Source organism: Myiozetetes cayanensis, unplaced genomic scaffold (assembly GCF_022539395.1).
Source record: "Myiozetetes cayanensis isolate MyiCay16 unplaced genomic scaffold, myiCay2020 scf1, whole genome shotgun sequence".
NCBI lineage: Eukaryota > Metazoa > Chordata > Aves > Passeriformes > Tyrannidae > Myiozetetes > Myiozetetes cayanensis.
In genome coordinates, this window is record NW_026086604.1 from 143,144,709 (window position 1) to 143,165,477 (window position 20,769).

At 49.2% G+C, this 20,769-nt stretch overlaps 1 protein-coding gene across 1 annotated transcript; it reads left to right on the forward strand.

Moving 5' to 3' along the window:
• Window positions 1-1,074: 1,074 nt before the first annotated feature.
• SHH (sonic hedgehog signaling molecule) lies at window positions 1,075-14,497 on the forward strand. The gene is made up of 3 exons (XM_050322750.1): window positions 1,075-1,596; window positions 6,481-6,742; window positions 10,235-14,497. The coding sequence occupies exons 1-3, from the start codon at window positions 1,288-1,290 to the stop codon at window positions 10,939-10,941; spliced, it is 1,278 nt and encodes a 425-aa protein (XP_050178707.1). The 5' UTR covers window positions 1,075-1,287; the 3' UTR covers window positions 10,942-14,497.
• The last annotated feature ends 6,272 nt before the right edge of the window (window positions 14,498-20,769 follow it).

A 20,769-nucleotide genomic window follows, 5' to 3' on the forward strand; every position in this document is an offset into this window, starting at 1 on the left:
GTCTCTCAACACCTTTGTCTGATTAGTAGCTTTTGGAGATCGGGATAAAGACATCACTTGCCACGCTGCATGAGATAACAATTAATTTAACATTAAACTTATCCCCTTTCCATTCACTTTGCTTGGATCGATCTCTGATAATTGTGTTTGCGGATGCTTTCAGCACTATGCTTTTCTTAAAAACTTAATGACACCCCGCAAGGAGGTGTAAGAGTCTAAAACGCTCCTCTCCGACTTTGACCAAAGAAACAAAGAATACATCCCCAGCGTGCCCAGGAGACCATCTATTTTTAATCAGTTGACTTTTCATGCACTTTCGAAGATAAAACACTATTATAAACTGGGTGATAGTCCTTGTTTTATTAAGAAGAAAAAAAGTGCCTCATTGCAGTTGTGTGATACATAAGTCAGACACCCTAACTTCATCTAACTGCCGCCTCCATCAGACCTGTTTCTGCCTTTAAAGTGATCATTTATCAGCTAAAAGGCGAGCGTGTTTTTAAAAAGTATGTCTTTAGGAAATAGAGCAATCTCCCTTTTCAGGGAGAAGAAACCTGTTACAAAGCCATTTAGGTGGGTGCGCTCTGAAATGGCATTATTCCCCCCCAGGCTTTAATACTTCCCCAATAAGTTCCTATTTGCACTGTTCCCCGACAATTCGGCATTTTATTTAACCGCAACTGCCCTTAAAAACTTGACTTGGACTGAGGCAGCCTGCTGATCATACTTTTTTTCCGCTCTTTCACAGAGGCATCTGTTCCTCTTGCTGACAAATGTACCATTCTGCCAAGAAAGTTTCTGACAAAAAAAAAAAAAAAAAAAAAAAAAAGGAAAAAAAAAAAAGCATGTAATTGATGTTATCCCAAGAAAGCGCGATCTCCACCCCTCTCAGCTCCAAGCCCTTCAGGTAAAAGGAAAAAAAAAATCTTTCAAGAATTTGTTGCCTTTTTGAGGGTTAAAACATCAGAAGACAAGCTTGTCTCGCCTTGGCCAATCAGCTCTCGGCCCTGGCAGCTATAATATAGAACTAAAGGCAGACTCCTCTCACAAGCGTCTTGCTTTGCTACCATTAAAATCAGACCCTTTTTTTGTCTCTCGATTGCTGTCTCACGACCAAACTCCGATGTGTTCCGTTATCAGCGACCTAAAGCCTGCCATTCCAGCACCTGTCTTGCTAGGGATCGGTGGATAGTATACGATTCAGAAAGCAGACAAGGACATAGGAGGAGAGAGAGCTCTAGAGACAGCCAGGGATAGGCACAGAGAGCTTTGAAGTAATTGGATTCAATGGACGAAATGCTGCTGTTGACAAGAATTCTCTTGGTGGGCTTCATCTGCGCTCTTTTAGTCTCCTCTGGGCTGACTTGTGGACCAGGCAGGGGCATTGGAAAAAGGAGACACCCCAAAAAGCTGACCCCTTTAGCCTATAAGCAGTTTATTCCCAATGTGGCAGAGAAGACCCTAGGGGCCAGTGGAAGATATGAAGGGAAGATCACAAGAAACTCCGAGAGATTTAAAGAACTAACCCCAAATTACAACCCTGACATTATTTTTAAGGATGAAGAGAACACGGGAGCTGACAGACTGATGACTCAGGTAGAGCCACAGAGATACCTGTATTTGTGTTTGTTAACCTCTCTGAGCAATCCTAAAGGACGCATCTGTCTTAGTATTTTTGAAAGCCCCCCCCTTTCCCTCTCCCCCTCCTCCCCCCGCCCCTCCAAACTCGGCTAGTTTCCCCCATTGAATGTAAATACCATCTATCCAGACAAGTTAGCAGGGGCTGGAGCTGGAGCTGTTTAGATATTTGGTGGGGGAATCTGTGTGATACTTACAGTCATTACCGTGCCATGGCGTTCCCTGTAACTTGGTTAGAGATTGTTGTTTGCATTTGTCCCCAAGGATGCACTTTGATCAAACGAATTGCATACAGCTCAGAGGACCCCAACTGTATAGTGACCGCCAGGCCACCCACTCATTATTATAAATGTAGTCCGCGGTTGCTGCGCCTGCTGACTTGATTTTTATATATATATTTTTTATTTAATTTCTCTCTTTTTAATTTCATTTTAACCTTTATTATTATTATTATTATTTCTCTCGCGAGTATATTCTAAATTTAGTAGGCATGCAGTCGTGCACTCACAAAAGGCAGCTGAAGCCGGATCGACCATTCCTCTCCTGATTCCGTATTATATAGCTCGTATTGCAATACCATCATTTGCAATTGTGCCCATCAGAGCGTAAATATATTGATATTTCTTTAAGGATGCTCGCCACCAATGCTCTGGTACTTCCATAGGGGAGGGACTTGCAACTTATCGGCATTGCATCACCTTCTGTTTTAAAAAATCTGATGGCACAAGGTTTACAACTGGGTAAATATTGGATATCGGGTGGAACCGAATTGCGGAACCATTTTATGAAAAAGGGGAAAAAAAAGAAAAAAAAAAGGAGGGAAAAAAAAAAGAGAAAGGAGAAAGAGAGAGAACCGCTCCGAGAGTCACCTCGTAATTATTATTCATGCTCAACAGAGAGCTCGGTGAAGTCAATTGCTCTGCCAATCCCGGAGTTTCAGAAACTACATGCAATCTAGACACTGGAAATGGGTTTCCTCCAAATATAGGTCAACAGCGCTTTTTTAATATTAATACATTTAAGCCCCACCTTCAGTGCTAGAGCAGGACTCGCCTGGAAGGACTAGGCGGGGAGTGGACGCGGGGAAAGGGGGGGGTGGGGGGTGGAATTTCCCAAACTCTCCCCGTTCCTCGGCCTGATTTTCCGCACGTTGCCGGGTCTCCCGGGGCGAGGGACCGGCGGCCGCCACCATCTCCTCCCGACCACCTTAAATCGCACCGCACCTCGGAGCGCGGTGGCGCCTCCGCCCGCCCTCGGCCGCCGCCCCGCGCAGGGTGCGGAGCGGAGCGGAGCGGAGGGGAGCGGAGGGGAGCGCGGCCGGGACCGGGGCCGGGGCCGGGGCCGGGGCCCGTCATCCCGCTCGGGCGCGCCCCGCGCCCCTCCGCGCACCCGCGGCTCCTCCGCCCCCGCTGCCTCCGGAGCCGCATCTCTCGCATTTTCAGCTCCACTTACTCCCCTCGCGTATCGATCGCGGCGGCTCGGGTTTCACCCTTCCCTCCGCAGCCCGGCGGCAGCGGCGGCGGCGGCGGCTCCGCGGGAGACGGGGCTCCCGCCGGGGCTCGGCGCATCCCTCCCTCCTTCCTTCCCTCCCTCCCTCCCTTCCCTGCGCGGCTGCGCCGGTGCGTGTGCGGGGCGGCGGGCGCGGGGGGAGCCGGGGAGCGCGGTCGGGAGCGGTGGGCTGCGGGCCGGGGGCGGGCTGCGGGGATGACCCCGGCCCCGCGGCTCTCCCGGGGCACGCCGCGCCGGCTACGCGGCTGGCCGCTCCCGCTGCATTAGCTGGCAGCGTCTGAACTCCTGACCTTCTGTCAACTTCCCTCAGACGAACGAAACGAAAACAAATACTTTTTTTTTTTTCTACACCGCCCCCCCGCCACCTTCTCCTTCAGTGCTTGTTGCCGTACCTTAGACACAAAGGGGGGAGGTGGGCTGAGAGCAGCGGGGACGGGGAGGCAGCAGCGCCGGGTACCCGGCGGCAAAGAGGGAAGTGAGATGTGGGGAGCGAGATCGGGGTGAGAGCGGGGCTCCGGCACCCCTCGGTCAGGCAGGAAGCGGGGAATGGAGCGGGGCTGGGGAGCGGGCGGAGGGGTTGCACATGCCCACCGCTCTCCGGGTCCCCCACTCCCCGGGCCCCCGGGGACCCGAGGTGCCGTCCTGCCGCCAGTCTCCCTGCCTTGCTTTCCTCTCCTTCCCTCTCTCCCTCGGCCAGCAATCTCTCGTTAAATCCCAGCCTTCAAACGCCGGCTTCGGGAGCCCTTCAACCATGGAGAGATCTTTCCTGAGCAGAATCATTAAACTTGCAGAGTGGTTGCCGAATGCATTAGCCGCTAGTTAATATTAACTCCAGAAGGGTGGGGGGAGAAACGCAAACAGAGGTAGGTAAGTCAGGTTCTCAGCTTTGCAGGTGACACCAGCAGTTTGCTAAGGGCTCCCCCCTTCCTCTCCTCCCTCCCCCCCACCCCAACCATTGGCTGGATTCGGGGGAGAGATAAGGAGGCCAGGTCAGTATGATAAAGCTGGAATTTGTATGAAATAAAATAGCAATCTCGTGTAATGCAGGCACACAACTGGTGCGTGATGTGAGGAATTTAGAGATCAACTTGGCATTTAGGAAGCCCACCAGGTTGTTTACACTGACAGGTACCTGTTAAGTGTTTCCTTCAAGCAATTCATTTGTGAAGAGATTAGGAACTGGCAGGAGAGGGCTTGTTGAACAACTTTGCCTCCACACAAAGCGTTAGTGGAGGCAGCCCTGCTGAGCTTCACGGTGGCTGAACAGAATTGGGCTTGATTTGTGGCACACGACCCAATGAATTAATAAATAGTCTGGGCTTCACGGCTTTTGACTCTGACAATCCAGCTCAGGCAGTATAAAAGGGAAGAAAGTCCTTTCGGAGGCCGTTTCTTCTTCTTTATTCCGCCTGAAGCCGGGAACTGGTGCTGGCAGGGCCGGAGCGGCAAGAGCCTCTCGGCGCTGCCCCCACCGCTGCCGCAACCCTGTCCGCGCCCTCCGCTCCCTCTGCCTCCCGTGCGTGGCAAGACATCCCCGTGTCGCGCAGTGCTGTCGCCTTATCAGTAGCTGAAACGTTTGATCCTTCGCCCCCTTCCCCCTGTAAATTAGTGGAAGAGCATATCCATCCTCTCAGGTGTGAGGGGAAGAGAAGGAAAAAAATAAAATAAATCAAACTCAACTTCCTTGTGCTGCTGCACTTTGCTGCCGGGAACAGTGCTGAAATTCAAACACTCTTCCCTCTGCGTAAAACGGTAGGCCAGAGAGTCCAAAGTGAGCTCACGCTTGTGTTTTATATTTCTTGGGTACCTGTGTGTTGCTGGTATCACTTTTATGGCTGTTGATGGACACACGGGAACTTTCTTGCTAAGCAACCTTGTCACGTCCATAAAAGTAGCATCGTCGGGGTGATGGAGAGGCTTTGCCTTTCTGGGAGCTGTGAAGGGGGACTTTGTGGTCTGTTATTTGGTGTGCTGTGAGAACACTAGGGAGAAGGGTCCTGCACAAGGCCAAGAATCCCAGTCAGGCCAGCAAAAGTGTGAGAAGAGCAGTTTACTGCATCCCGCTTGGCTTTCATCCATCTCATCAAGCGAACCACATCGGGTATATCTACGAGTTATTTTCCTCTCAAAAAGGGAGAAGAGAACTGGCAACCTGTGTGTTTCTAACTCTGTAGCTTTAGTCAAGCGCTTTTCAATGCTTTTGGTGCTGATTACCTGTTTTGGAGGGCTGAGAGTCCTTTCACCCATCGCACTGTGTCTATTCTCCCCACCTTGTCTAAGACAGGAATCCCCCCAAAACTTTCAGGGTTTCATTTATAGTCCACTCCCTTCCAGCGCTGCAGGCCCCTTTCCTCTCCCTCTCCTCATCCTGCCCCTCTCATTACTCGGTCCCTGAGGGCCCCCGGTGCTGCGGGGCCCGGTTCAGCCCGGGGAAGGTCGGTGACTCCGGCGGGGCGATGAAAAACCCTGCAGTGCTTCTCCACGGAGTTGGAAGCGTTTCACTCCACACAAAGAGGCTCCTAGCTTGCATAGCATCCCTGCTTCGCTTAACTTCCCTCCTTGGCCCTCCCTTGCTTTTCATCTTCCCACTAAGAGCTATATTATTGTATGGATTTGCTCGGCTTTGTAGGCGAGCGCCGATGTATGTTTGAAGCGGAGTGAATGTTCCCAGCCCATGCGGCTTTGAGGGCTCTAATGAGTGATGGGCGAAGGGAGAGAAAAAAAACAACAACACAAAACACCCCTCCCTCCAGCACATAAAGGCTGTTAACATGTATTGATACCCTTTTCAACACAGAATTAAGCTGAAAAGACCCGGAGAGACATTCCGGGGGGGAATCCGTGACTCCAAGATATATGGCGAGTGTTTGTTCTCGGCAGAAACTTTGCTCTCGGGAAGGGACAGGGCACTTAGCGGTAGGAATTTGCTCCGTGCAGGTGGCTTTGAACCGCCACACTCACATCCCAGGGCCGGTGGTGCGGCCGGGGGGGTTTCCCCTGTCCCCGCGGCAGGTGCCAGGGGAGGAGGAGGCTCCGACCTTTGTGGTCGGTGGGTTTTAGTGGTGTTTCATCCCCTTTTCCTCCCGTGTCCCCATGTTTCACTCTCCTCCTCACCCACTTCCCCATCTCTCCTTGGCAGCGGGGGAGAAGATGCTCTCAGCTCTGGCTGAGCCCATCCTGCGGAGCGTTTTGGCGAGAGGGAAGGGCTGCCACCTATTTGGCTGGGGAGGGAGGGCAGGATGTGGCCCAAGGGGGTATAGATAATGAAGTAGGGGTCTGCCCTGGCTGCAGCATCCCCACAGTGACCTTTCCTTGTTTGTCCGTATCCCGCAGCGCTGCAAGGACAAGCTGAACGCCCTGGCGATCTCGGTGATGAACCAGTGGCCCGGGGTAAAGCTGAGGGTTACCGAGGGCTGGGACGAGGACGGCCACCACTCCGAGGAGTCCTTGCACTACGAGGGCCGCGCCGTGGACATCACCACTTCGGATCGGGACCGCAGCAAGTACGGCATGCTGGCCCGCCTGGCCGTCGAGGCCGGCTTCGACTGGGTCTACTACGAGTCCAAGGCACACATCCACTGCTCCGTCAAAGCAGGTAAGGCAGGCAGCCTGCCAGGGACACGTCGGGATGGGGGGACACCAACGGGCCACGACTCAGCCCCCCAGAGCCTTCTCTGCCCTGGCCTCTGTCGCCCGAGTTCCCTCCTCCGGTCCCCCGCAGGGTCCCCATCACCCGGGGGGCAGAGTCCCACCGGCGCAGGGGTGGGGGTAAGGAACGAGTGAGGGCGAAAGAAAAAAAATTTTAAAAAGCCCGGCCAGCTGCAGCACTTTTGCACAAAATTTTTATTTGGGTGATGTTTCTTTCCAGCCTTCCCACGAGTGCTGGGCCGCAACCACACACCCTTCTCCTCCCCCCGTGGGATCTGATGCTTTCCCCTTCCAAAGAGCATGTTCAACACAAACACTCGTGGCCGTCTCCAGCCGCCCTGCTGGCTGCACGCCTTACTCGCGAGCGCTAATCTCCGAGTGGGAGCCGGCCAGGAAAATAAATAAGTAACGTGGTCCCCAGCCTCCTTCAGCGGTAGCCGCTAGGAAATTCCCAGATAGGGATACACATACACATAATTTTTTTCCCTCCCCTCCCCTGTGCTTACAACGCCACACGCTGTCTCAACCCGGGAACAGCTCTCAAGAAATCCCCGACTCGCAGAGTTCCTTTTCCTGGCCCTTGACACTTTTTTGGGGCAGCAAATCGATTGGCAAGTGCCAGCCCCTTGCCCTCCCGCCTCCCTCCACCCATTTGGATGCCTTTGGATGGCATCTAAAGCGTTTTTTAAGAGCATCCTCTAGCCCAGCAACCTGCTGGATGTGTCAAGAAACACATGCTTGCAAAAGAAAATAATGGGCTTTCTTTAAATATAGCCGTTTGTTTCGAACTCAGCAGCCCCAGGGCAGGGAAATCAGCCTGCTCATCTGCAGGAGGGGTTCATTTCCCCACTCCAGCCCGAAGCTACTCGGGGGCTGAGCCGAGGCAGCACTTCTCCTGGCCTGCGGGGCCTTTGTCCTGAGAGCCTGCTACTGCTTTTGTTCAGCTCCTGGGCCCTCTCTAGCCAGAAGGAGGCCCTGCAGAACTGTCAGCTGTGCAGAGATATGAAACATCCCTTTCAATGGCCAAGATGGGCTTTACAGCACAAGGTGTCCGTGGTGTGTGGTGACCTTAACCCAAGCACATCCCCTAATCCACCCCCGTGGGCATTTCATAGGAGAGGAGTAACCCCAAGCTGCTCATTGAGATTCGGCACACACGGACTTGGGGGCAATATTTAGAGGGTGTCAGGCAGGGTCGTGTGACTGTACGAGGCAGGCTGAGGGGAGCAGGCTTGAATTCCACCCTCTCAGCCTGATCTTAAACTGTCCAAACCTCATTTCATGACAGAGCATCTCATGAGAAGATTAAACCCCATAATGCCAGGCAGGAAGATTCTTTATCTAGATCTCTGTTTGCAAAAAGTATGATCCCAGAGACTGGAATGCAAAGAAGAGTTCCCCCAAGGCCTGAATTATTGTCACCAGAACAGAGGAGGGAGAGGCAGGGGTGGTAAAAGGGACATTGATAATGCGCTACAGCAAGTATTTAGAGCAAGCTTCTACATTTAAAATTCAAATACAGATCTTGAGTGCCTTGGAAAAGTGGCTCTGCTGTGCAAATAGTGCTTGGAAGGTCCTGGGTTTTTTGGAGAGTATGTGTGTGAATTGGCACATAGGGTTTCTGCACCTGAACAAATAGGGAGGGGGAGAAAAGGGGGGGGAAGAAGCTGGGAAAAAAATGGAAGTGTCCTCTCTTCCAAGAGTGTCTGCATTTATTACATGAATCAGAATGACAATGCTGATCCTTTATTGGATTTTAATTAGAGAACCCAAACAAGCACTGCTCAAAGAAGCAGATTTTCACACCTCTGCCAATTCACTGGCGTGTTTGTAGAGCTGCTACACTACTAGATCTATTCATCAAGTCCCTGAATATGCAAACAAAGCTCTAGCCAGACCTTTACTGCCGGCTTGTAGGAAGGTGTAGTTTGCTAGCAGAGGCCTCTACATAAAGCACATAGCTTGTTTGTTGCCATGTCCTCCCTGAAGAGGGAGGCCTTGGAGATCTAACTGCTTCATTTCTGAAGGAGAAGTGATAAAGTCATTAGCAAATCAATAATGGTCTAATTTTCACCCTTCCTGTCCTTCCTGAGAAAGTCATTAGGAGACACTCCAAGGATTTATTTAAATCACAAGAGTTTCAGTAACAGCCACAGAGGAAAAATATAAAACCTGTCCACCTTTAGGTGATAAATCACCAGGTCTCTTAACTGGTATAGGGATTAACTGGAAGAAACCAGGGGAAGGCAAGGGAGGGATGGGGAATGTCAACAGCTCTAGCAAAGACACTTGCTCCCATGGCATACCATGGGCTACTACCTGATATTTAGAAAACCAGAGGTTTTAGGGACACTGCAAAGTCCTTCTATTAAGACAGAGACCAGCCTGGAACATGGCAGAGTTTCTCTCCACCGCCCCACAGGTGGCTGAGCTTCCAGAAATGGATTTGCAAGTCAGATTTAGAGATTCATTGCTACTTCTGCTTTCTTTAAATCTGAGATTGTTCCTTTTAGTAGCACTGGAAAACAGCTACAGTTGATGACAGCATATAGTATCTAAACTCTGAGTAACTCCCGAGAGCTGTAGGAGGTAAAGGAGCTTGAGCCTGGCATAGAGGTGGAGCTGCTTGGGGACCCCAAGCTCTGGGGCAGGGAACAGCATCCTTCTCCTAGTGGGGTGTGAGGCCTTTTTTTTTTTTGGAAAGAGGAGTGAACCAGAGTGCTGGAGGTACCAGGCAGGGATGGTATGGGGGTGGCATGTGCACCAGTAATCACCATGCCGAGCAGGAAAACAGAGAGGGCTGCAGACAGCACAGGGGCATGTACAGTATGATGGAGGAGGACTTTCGAAACTCTGACTGTTGCTTTCCAGTGGGGCAATGGGCAAATTCATGTGCACCTTGGAGCAAAGTCTCCTCCTGCTCCCTGCTGTTTGCTGCCCTAGATGACCTCCTTGAGTAAGAGCTCAGTGGGGACCCCAAGCACTGTGAGCACAGACACTTGCTTAGAGGAGAAACCTTAAGCCAGCAAAAGCACTCAGCTTTGAAAGATTGCAAGTTATCCGGCATCAGGTGTCAGGGTAAATCATAGCCAAATGGGAAGTTCTTTCAAAAGAGATTTGTACTGGAACAGTTTTCTCACTGGAAATATTTTAGCCCATTTCCTTAATGAGGTAAATCACCCTTCTAACTCCTAACCCAGAGGGAGATGCACTGGCTCAAATATGGCAGAAGGGGACTCTCATTTGACCCACTGAGAGCAAATGAGGCATGTTCATAGATGAGGATGGAGGAATTTCAGAGGGAAGTTTGGCTGCATCCTGCACCTGTTCTTCTTGGGCGGATCAGGGTGACTGGGGAAACGGTGTCCCCCCTCATACCCCCATGCTCCAGCCGAGCTTGTGCCTCCTCTAACCCTGCTGTGCCTCTCTCCTTGCGCAGAAAACTCGGTGGCCGCCAAATCTGGGGGCTGCTTCCCTGGCTCGGCCACGGTGCACCTGGAGCAAGGCGGTACCAAGCTGGTGAAGGACCTGAGACCCGGAGACAGGGTGCTGGTGGCCAACACCGAAGGCCGCCTGCTCTACAGCGACTTCCTCACCTTCCTCGACCGGGAGGACGGCTCCCACAAGCTCTTCTACGTGATCGAGACGCGGCAGCCCCGGGCCCGGCTGCTGCTGACTGCCGCCCACCTGGTCTTCGTGGCCCCCCAGCACAACCAGTCGCAGGAGGGGACCCCCAGCAGCCGGGCGCTCTTCGCCAGCCGCGTGCGGCCGGGCCAGCGGGTCTTCGTGCTGGGCGAGGACGGGCGGCAGCTCCTGCCCGCGGCCGTGCACAGCGTGTCGCTGCGGGAGGAGGCGTCGGGGGCCTACGCCCCGCTCACCGCCCAGGGCACCATCCTCATCAACCGCGTGCTGGCCTCCTGCTACGCCGTCGTGGAGGAGCACAGCTGGGCACACTGGGCCTTCGCCCCCTTCCGCCTGCTCCAGGGGATGCTGGCCGCCCTCTGCCCCTCCGGAGGGGCGTCCCCCATGGGTGACCCCACGGCCCCCGGCATCCACTGGTACTCTCGGCTCCTCTACCGCATCGGCAGCTGGGTGCTGGATAGTGACTCTCTGCACCCGCTGGGCATGGTGGTGTCGTCCAGCTGAGAGCATCCTGTGCCACCCCGGGCCACCTGCCGGCCTCCGAGGGAGAGACAGAGACACAGGGGGAGAGAAAGAGAGAGAGAGAGAGAGAAGAGAGAGAGAGAGAGAGAGCGAGAGAGAGAGAGAGAGAGAGGAGAATAAAAAAGAGAAAGAAAAAAAAAAAAGAAAAGAAAAACCCAAAAGAAAAAAAAAAAAAGAAAAAAACCCCTATTTTTAAAAGAGAGCACGGATTAAGACTTAAAAATAATAATAATAATAAAATAATAATAATTAAGTAGGACAGTCCAAAGTAGACTTTAAGGGAAACAAAGACCCCGGGAAGTTCTGTTCTGTTTAGTTTATAAATATATATATATTTTTATTTGTTCTTTTGTTTTGTTTGTTGGTTGTTTTTGTTGTTGGTTTTTGTTTTTCCTCCTCTCCTGGATATTTATTTCTTTGGTATTTTGAATAGATGTTTTAAATGATATGAACCGGACCTTCAAGAGCCTTAAATAGTTTCTTTGATAATTTATTATCATGTGAACTGTACTCACACGGGAAAAAATTATTTTGTGAGGCCAAGCAAAACTGCGCAGAGTCTATTTTTCTACATGTCATGTGTGTCCTGACTTTCAGAAAGCAAAATTCTGTACTTTCCCATCTCTCCATTGCATTGCTCCTTCATTTCAGCAAGTCTAAAAAACAAGCAAACAAACAGACACACACAAAAAAGACAAACTTCATGGGGGTCCGTAAATTATATTTTTATACACAGAATTGTAAATTAGATTTTTTTGAGAGATCAATACTTAACTGAATCACATTTCGTTTTTTGAAATAGTGTAAAATATGAGAATATATTATTTTAATTTAAATAGTTTCAAATGTAACATCATTTCCTGTATTGTTTTCCATGTTTTGCTTTGTAAAAACACCATTTGGCCACGTCCATGGAAGTCAAGACTGTTACACAAACTTTTTATTTGCAAAAACCGTAAGAAACTTTGTTATTTTTAACTTCAAAAAAAAAGTTTATTAGAAAATAATATTTTTTAAAAAGCGCACATGGCGGCAATTGTGTGACGATGGAGATGGTAGTTTGTACAGAGAGGAGAAAAGGATGTTTTGCATTAATAAATTGAGAAATAACTGCTGTAAATTTACTAAAATGTATTTTTGAATATTTTGTAATAGTTTTAATAGTTTTATAGAAATAAAATGTGCCATGCACAGTCTGGTTAGTATATAATAACTAAGAGTTCCTGGTGCATCCCATCTTTTTTTTTTTTTCCTTTTTGCTTATTGTTTTAGGAAACATGATGCCTAAAGGAGTGCCCGTTATTTTATTTAGATGTGTTGCTTATGACATTTCATTTTGGTACTTTAATTATCGAAAAGAATCCATCACATTTGAGCATAACCTGGAATCTCTTGTACTGACAGTAGAACCTCACTTATTTGCACGAGCGACCGGGAGACGCGGTTTCCCTTTGCTGGAGCCCTGGCTCCCCATCCACACTCAGGCGATGCTCCCCTCTTCCAGCTCCAGCCCCGGCTCCGTGTCCACTTCCTGGCCTGATCCGGAGACTGCAGACAGCTCTTAAAATTGATTTCTGAGGATATTAAATCAAGTTTTCCCTTTGAAGTGTGTTAATGTGAAGGCAGGCAACTGCCTTCACCTTGCGGCAGCACCGGGATTTTAATTGGCTTTAATTTGGGTGCCAGAAGATGGAAATCTGAGGGAGAGACACTGACTTTGGTGAGTTATCAGGGATTCATGTGGCAGATGCTGGAAGAAGGAGACAGCCACCAGATTTCACTGGTCACTTTGAGTAACAACACAGGGCTTGGGACCACCAGGAACAGAGCAAAACACCATTTTTGCAAAACAAAGGAAAGGATAAAGATTTGTTCATTTATGCTGAGAGACATTCCTTAGCTGTAATGCAGGAGTCCGTCCCGAGCCACCGATAGGTGAAGGCACTGGAGATGTGTTTTAGGAGCTGAGTGATGTGGCCAGTGCTGCATCCCCTGCCTGGTCCCTGCCCCAATCCCCGCTGAGGGGACCATCCTTGACAGGTGCCGATCAGTGAGGTTCTGCTGCACTGCCTGCTCCTCCACGGGGGTTTCCAGGAACCCTTTAAAAATTTTGCAAAACATTGTGTGTGCATGTGCGTGTGCGTCTGCGACAGGACCGTGCCAGAAGGGAGCTTTCCTTGAATGTCTTCTCACCTTTCCTTTGGTTTCCATTACTTGCCGGTCTAGGACGCGCATCCGTCGGGCAGCCTTTGCTCCAGAGACACAGCCACGTTCCCTGCTGAGATGGACGGCAGCTCCAGCGCCTCCCCGGAATGTTCCCACCTGTGGCCCTCTCCAGAGATGCTCTTCCATGATGAAATCCTAGGAGCTTCTGGAGTGCTGTCAGGAGCTGGTGGCTGAGCCCCATGCGTGAGCACTGCTGTGTCAAGCCCTAAGAGATGGATGTGGTCTCTCCTTCCTGTCAGCCTCTAGTCCAGGACCACTTCCAACCTCCACAGCCCAGACATGGCTGGGGTGATGAGACTTCGGTGAGACCACCAGCGGGCTGCAGTACCAGGACAGGAACCAAGCCACCCTAATGCCCACCTGACGTGGGGCATCGTGGGGGACTGTGGACTGTCTGGTGGGTGCTGGGGACCTGCTGTCCACCCCAGCTCGGACTCTGCCACCTCCATGTCTTTGGGGTCTGCTGGTGCATTGAGGGCAGAAAATGCAGCTGGTTTGGGGCATGCGAGAATGTGATCGTGGAACAAATGAGTCCCTGCTGTAAGAGTCTGGTCTTTGCATGTATGGCAGTGTCTGGGCATCTGGGCTCTCTTACCCCTGTCTCTGAGTGGCAGCTGCCATTTCTTAAGGCCCTTACACTCAAAAAAATGACCGCCTTGGAATGTGCCTTCTCCAGAGGTCAGGCAGTGGGGATGTTTAGGGACGTCAGTGATCAAACTTAAAGCCACTGGCTTGGGGGCTTCAGTCTAAGTTGTAACTGAGATGTAAATGAGCCATCAGAAGAGAGCCCATGCTTGTGTCAAGGGAAGGGTATATGCCTGGTAGGGACCATATCAGACATTGCTGCATTTAATCTTCACCAAAAGGCCAAGATGAGCTCAGAGCTTTGTGGTGTGAGACACGCTAAGATGCTGTCTAGTACTAGGATCAAGCTGTTTGGCCAAGCAAAGAAATGCTGTGCCATGTTCTCCACTGCACATATTCCAAGAGGCTTTCTGCCTTCCTCTCCCCACGTGTGTATTCCATCTCTTCCTCCGGCACCTCTCGTCTGGATCACCCCTCGGTGGTGTGCGTTAGAAGTGCTTCCTTAGATGGGCCAACCCAAACCGTAGCTACAGCTCTCGTATGAAGGATGTACTGTCATAACGCTGTGCAAAACGTCTAGGAGATGTCACTGTCCATTTTCAGGGTCCGAGTACGGCAATAGTTTGTATAAAATGTACACATAGTGGTGGCTACAGAATAGTTTATGACTAAATACATATCTATTACTGTTAAAATAATGTATAAGAATGTACTTGAAGCTATTATCCTTGTGCTCTGTTGTCTGAATAATTAAAGAAATTACAGAGACTTCCTGAAATGTCTGATATGTGATGGCATTCCTACAGCACACTCTCAGCTCCGAGGTTTTTACCCTGATGACATTGAAATGGGGAGTGGGGTCCCATGGGATTTGGCATGGGACTCTTCAAACATGTGAGGAATTGTGTCTGTGTTGCTTCACGTGATGGTCACAACCTCCCTTTTCTCCTACCTGGAGCCATGTAGACGGTCTATCGTTTACCTGTGAAATACTGCGTGGCTCTGCAAAGCCTACTCATTTGGAAGGGGCTTGTGGGGCACCAGCAGCTGCCTCCCCCGCCCAAGCCAACGTGAGAAGTGATCCTAATGAGACAGGGACTAGTTGGTGTTTACCTGTCCTGGTCTTCCAAGCAACACCCCAGTGCTCAGACACCAGGGAAACCCACCAAAGGGAAGCTTGGATGCACCAGCAAGACAGGATCACATCCACAGTGCAATTAAAATCCAAGCACAAGCACTGGGGTAAGCCAGGCCTTTCACAGGCAGGGAGCTGTTCCGTGCCACAGTCAGCAGCTCTTTGTGCCCTCACATCTGAAAGTTTGCTTAGCTGTACCTTTATATATATATATATATATGCACATGTATGTATATAATATTATTATCCTTATATTAAGAGCTCAGCATATCCTACCAGGCTATAAATATGTTTACACTGGCCCTCCTGAGCATTTCACCCCACACTAAGGCTGAGCAGGCGATGTAAATCCACCCGGTTGGGCGATAATTGGGCAGCAGTTTTGCAGCCCCAGTACAGCATCTATTTCAATTACAGGGGGAAGGAAACCAGTAGCAGCATTTTATTTTACTCATTACTGCAAGCCATAAGGGACCACTAGATTGCTTAAGCTTTTGAAAGTCTTTCTTCAGCAGTTTCTGCCTTAAAACCAGTGCAAAATTAACTGGGAAAAAAAAAGGTCAATTTTCCATGTACTAATGCTTTGGAGCTTTCAAAGGAACAGAGTTAATGTGATCCTTGGACTGAGTAGGTTGAAAGGGAAGAAATCATCTTTAAAAAATGTATCTTTACGAGCTATGGGATTGTCTCAGATTTGATGGGAGCAGGATGAGCCTCGCAGCCACTGTTTGTGCCAAGATTGTTAAATATAATTTTCAATACTTCACGTTTGGGATGTTTAGGCTTATGTATTTAAATAATTTTGGTTTTCAGGGCTGAAAAGAAGCTAGCAAATCCAGGAAATATGACTTTAATGATTTTGTCCTGGTTCCAGTAAAATCAAGAGTGGCATCCAGAGCTTATCTGGGTGAAGAGGGAGTAGTGCTGCTACCTCAAAGGAGAGTGCAGGACCCTGTATAACTTATTTTCCTTTTGTTTTTAAGTAAGAGCAAGCCAGCTCTTTGGACAAATACTGGTGTAAATCAGGAGTGAAACCACACAAGGTCAAGAAGTCTGTTTAGGGTAAAAATATTTGTTTTGATGTTCTGTGACCTATATGTGAAACAAATATTAGATTTGCTCAGTTTGGTGTAAACAAATGTCTGTTCTTATTACCGAGGAGGAGAGGTGACAAGGGATGCTCTGTGTGGTGTGACCAAGGAATGTCCCTTGGCCACCAAACTCACATCTGGCCACTGCCCAGGGGCAGGAGGGCTTGGACATGGTCAGGGGAGCAGGGATCCTGTGAGAACTCCATGTGCTTCGTGCAGCTCTGCCCAGCTTGCTCAGCTCTGGGAACAGCACAGGGACCCCCTTCCTCACCCCACCACTGGGGCAAGGCTTGCCTGGACCAGCTCTCTGGGACACCAGGATGTATCCTTGAAAAGGGGATGTGCTCAGAGGGAAAGTATACTTGGGAATGCTGTATCATTCCAAGTTTTGTGTCTTTTGATGGAGTTCTCTGCAAGGGAATGGATGATACATCTGTGTGCAATTAGAGTAAAATCCTTTTGGTATCATGACAGACAGGCACTATGTCACAGACCTGTTGTAGGGCTTTTCTGGGTGGAGGAATCTTATTTACAAGCAGGATACAGCTCAGGCTTTGGCTAATTTGGAGAACTAAAGCATTTCATGGGCTTCTTTTTTGAACAGTTTAGTCTGTAAGCAGCCTCTGGTGGTCCAGGGTCTAATCCCAGTCCATATGGGACTGGCTTAGAGTAAGCTGCTGGAGGAGATCCTCAGTCAGGTCTCTCATGTCTGCAAGGGTGGAGGGCTCCAACCCTCTGAGTAACTGGTGTTGTTAAATAAGATAACAGTTGGCCTCAGTATAACAGCAACACGCCCCATCTATCAAGAATCTTCCTTTATATTCTCTTTGTATTCATTCTGAGAGGAAGGAGGCCAAAGAGTTAAAACAAAATTAGTTTTAAGAAATCCCAGGCTCAAAATCTGGGGCATCCAGAGTTCTGCTGAGCTCTGCTTCTGCTCCTGCAGCCCTCACTGAGCAGAGAGCTGAAACCTCACTCACCCAGCTCACCTTTCTCTCTAAGTCAGCCCTGTCCTGTTTTCTACAGCAGTAAGCAGTGGTTTTAATTAGACTGTGATGAATGCAAATAAATATTAGTCTCAGGATTGCTCATGAACAATTCTCCTGGAATAGTCATCGGTTTGGTGTAAGCTTTGTTGGCCTTGCCAAATGATGCCCTTTCTACTCAGCAAAGTTTTTCTAGAAACAGGAGCATAATAAATGTACAGTATCAAACAAGTCTGTTCTGGCACAGTATTTGTATGAATAACCATTTTATGTTAACACCAGTGGAAGCTATGGGGTTCACAGGCATCAGAAAGTCCAACTGCCATTCAAATATCTGCAAATAATGACTATGTGATCCCACAAATAACAACAAACCAACCTGGTTGCTTTCATTGAGGAAAATGATTGTGAATCACTGTGTACTGTGGGCTCAATCCAACAACCACCAGCGTCAAATGAAGTCTTTCCACGACTTCAAACAGGCAGGGGAGGAGAGCTGTGTTTGCTCAGCTTTACCTGGTGTATCCATCGTTCTCATATTGCGCCATTAAAGAATAGAATTTATCAGGCAAGTAAGAATTTCCTAGAGAAGCCAAGAGTGGGCAAATGTCATCTCCTGACTGCATGTGTGCAGCTCCCACTGATGTCAGTAGGGTTATGTATGGGCAAAATGAGGTCAGGCTGTGTTGTCCTACTTTACGTGCCCTGTGGTATTACACTCAATTAAGTTTTGTCTCCCAGGACGCAGCCTCACTCCCACTTAAGTCACCAGGAACTTTGTCACTACACAACAGTGCAGGAGAAGGCACGAAATACCAGCCTTTGATCTGGAGTGCAATAAGGTTTAACCCATGTATTCATGAATAAGCAGCTGCACTTTGAAAAGGGAGGGTTGGATTTAGAAGAAAAATAAATAAATCCATTAAATTCCAACGTGGTGCATCTTCAGGAGAAGATGCTTTGCAAACTCACTCACAGCCTTGCAGAGCGTGGTAGCCTCAGCAAAACCTTCTTCCCAAGTTTTTTCCTACCCTCTGCCAATGGCTCCCCACTGATCCTTGCAGAAAGATACTGAATATCACGGGCAACACTTCTTAGGCAGCATAGAAGAATCAGTCACATCTTCTGTGTGGGAGACCACATGCTTGCCTACTTTGAAAATATTAAACACTGGTTGTGAAGTGAAACTATAAATAGATGTAGGAAGGAGAAAACAGTGAAAAAAAAATCCCTCATTACAGACAAACAAGTTGCCAGAAGGATGTTGGTCTTTGAGTGAACCGGTTTTGGTCCTTGCCCCTTTGATGGGGTTTCTTCTGATTTTGAGCAAGTAGCTTGTTGTCTCCCTGCCTTCAGCAGAGAAGTAAAGAAAACCATCTCTAAGGATAGTTTTCCCTTGTCTGTGGGGTCTACATGATGAGAAACAAAGTGATTCAGGTATCATCTCCTCCCTGTGTGTCACTGAGGGATCTCCTCTGTGTGCACATGGTGAAACCAAAGGATGACCCAGAACTTTTGCTTGTAAGACTATTTCAAAGCCCTCTTATTTATATATTGGTTTAAAAATGTGTTTAATTTTTAAATATCTCACAGCTGCCAGTATCAGCCACATTTATATCCTAAAATAAACATGTTTCTTATAGGATTTTTAAGTCCATTTTAAATACCTTTGAAAAAAAGGGCAGCTGGCTTTTTGCATGATCAAACTCTGCACTGCACATGTAAGTTATGAGGAGAACTCACAAGGCTTTAGCTAGCTCAAGGCTAAGAAATTATTTTGGTTTCTGATTGTGTCTCCATGTACCTCCATGGTAGGTACCTGCTGGTTGGCTGGAGGAGTCTGATGGGCAAGATCTCTATGGACTAATGAGAGAGCTGAGGCACCTGCAAATATTTCTGACTGTAGGTGTCCTAACTTTACAGCTGAATCCCGTCCAAAATGTTACTTCATCCCTCTACTTTCTGAAGAGGTTCCCCAAGAGGTCCTAGATTACATTTGGGGCATCCTTGACTCATCCAGTGGTCCTGGTGCACAATGTGAGGTGCACATTGACTTCCCTTAGCTCTGCAGAGTGACCAAGCTCTGGGCCTGGACATATTCACCCTCCTCTCTGCATCCATGCTGGGGTAAGCCCAGTGCAGTCCAAAGCCAAAGCTTTCTCTGGAGCTGGTCCTCCACTGCAGGATTATCTCAGGACTTCAGAGAGGCCACAAACCTCAGTGCCTCTCTTTCCAAGAGCAACGCACACTTGTTCAGCCTTGCCTGCGTTGGTATAAACACTGCGCACGTACAGCGTAGTTAATTAAAACTATTCCCACTCACTTTTCCCCTGGGCAAAGGAAGGGAGAAGATAGATGCTCATGGGAGAGGTGCTCATCACATTGCTTAATGTGATCTGCAGTGGGACACACAGTCCTGGGGGGATAAAAAGCTGTGGAGGGCTGAGTGAGCACCATGGAGCCCATGGAGAGCTGTCCCTGGAAAGAAATTTCCCTTGACTGTCAAAGGAAAGAAGTGATGATCCTTCTAGGAGTGAGGAAGGACAACAAGGCTGTCTACTACCCCAGGAGAGTGGACATGGGTGGAGGCTTGCCCTGACAGCCTCCCAGCGTGGACTTCTTGCTTGGGACTTTTGGGAGTCTTGGGAGCATCTTGCCTTCCAAAGCCCATGTTTTAGGCAAGTCATGGAAAGGACAGAAGAAGTCACCAGTGCCTGGGCGTGGGCATGACACAGCTGGGTCTGTGCACTGGTGCTCAGCCTGAGTGACTCAGTGCTAATGCCAGGAGCTGTCCTGGGCATCAGACACAGAAGAACAGCCTACAGCTCTCCCACCCACTGCTCCCGAGTTACTCATGGAGGCACCAGGGAGTCACTCAGGCTTTTATTCAGTGCTGTGTGGATGTGAAAGGGCTCATTTACGGGAAGTGACTGCCCTGATCTGTGCAACCAAGGCACACGCAGGGCTGTTTTCTACCTCTGGGAGAGGCTTGGCATCCTTGGCTCCCAAGCACAAGTACAGCATCCTCTGCACTGAGCACAGGACATGGGACAAGCCCTTCTGAAGCATTTTAATTTCAGTTCAGCTCTGATGTCCCACTTTTGTCAGTGCTGAGCAGCTTGGCACTGAGCTGGGGGTGCCACTGTGGGAGGGACGCAGCTGGTACCCACCAGTACACGGGGTCATGAAGATACATCAGGTGTCCTGGTGCCTTCCAGCAGGTGTTGAACAATATCAGGGCAGAAGAAAAGCTGTAGCTTTGTGGGACCTCACTGGTGGGCACTGGCAGATGCTGCAGAAGTTTGCAGCAAAATCTGATATATGTGGAGCAAGAAGGAGCAAAGCACCACCAAGATCCCAGACGTGCAAGGGGGTTTTGCTTTTCCCAAAACAGGATTTAACCAACTGCACTCAGCAGTGGAAGGAATGCTGCCACTCATCAGGGCAGGAAGGATGTCTCTGTGCAGCCCCTGCCCTGTCAGGGACTGATCACTGCACTGATGCCACTCCAGAGGGAGCTGTGCTGTGGGTTCCTCACTTGGGGCTCAGGTTCTGGTGACCTCGTGACAAGAAGAGCTGGCAGGGTAGAGCCCAAGCGAGCCCAGATGTCCAAAATTAAAGTCAGATTTCATGCTACAGGTTCCCAAGGAAGCAAATTGTCACTTAACAAAGGTAAAAAAAGGTCATGTTTGGAGTCCCCTTGGAGTTGCTCTCTGCATCAAGAAAGTGTTTTGCCTGATCACAAGGTGTTTCCTTTTAGTTTTTTTTTCTCTTAGTAAGGAAATGT

Bases quoted from the DNA above. Each gene is read 5' to 3' on its own strand.
- SHH (XM_050322750.1), top strand. From the start codon at position 1,288: ATGGACGAAATGCTGCTGTTGACAAGAATTCTCTTGGTGGGCTTCATC. The intron at 1,597-6,480 runs GTAGAGCCACAG...CGTATCCCGCAG, and splicing joins CTGACAGACTGATGACTCAG to CGCTGCAAGGACAAGCTGAA. The intron at 6,743-10,234 runs GTAAGGCAGGCA...CTCCTTGCGCAG, and splicing joins CCACTGCTCCGTCAAAGCAG to AAAACTCGGTGGCCGCCAAA.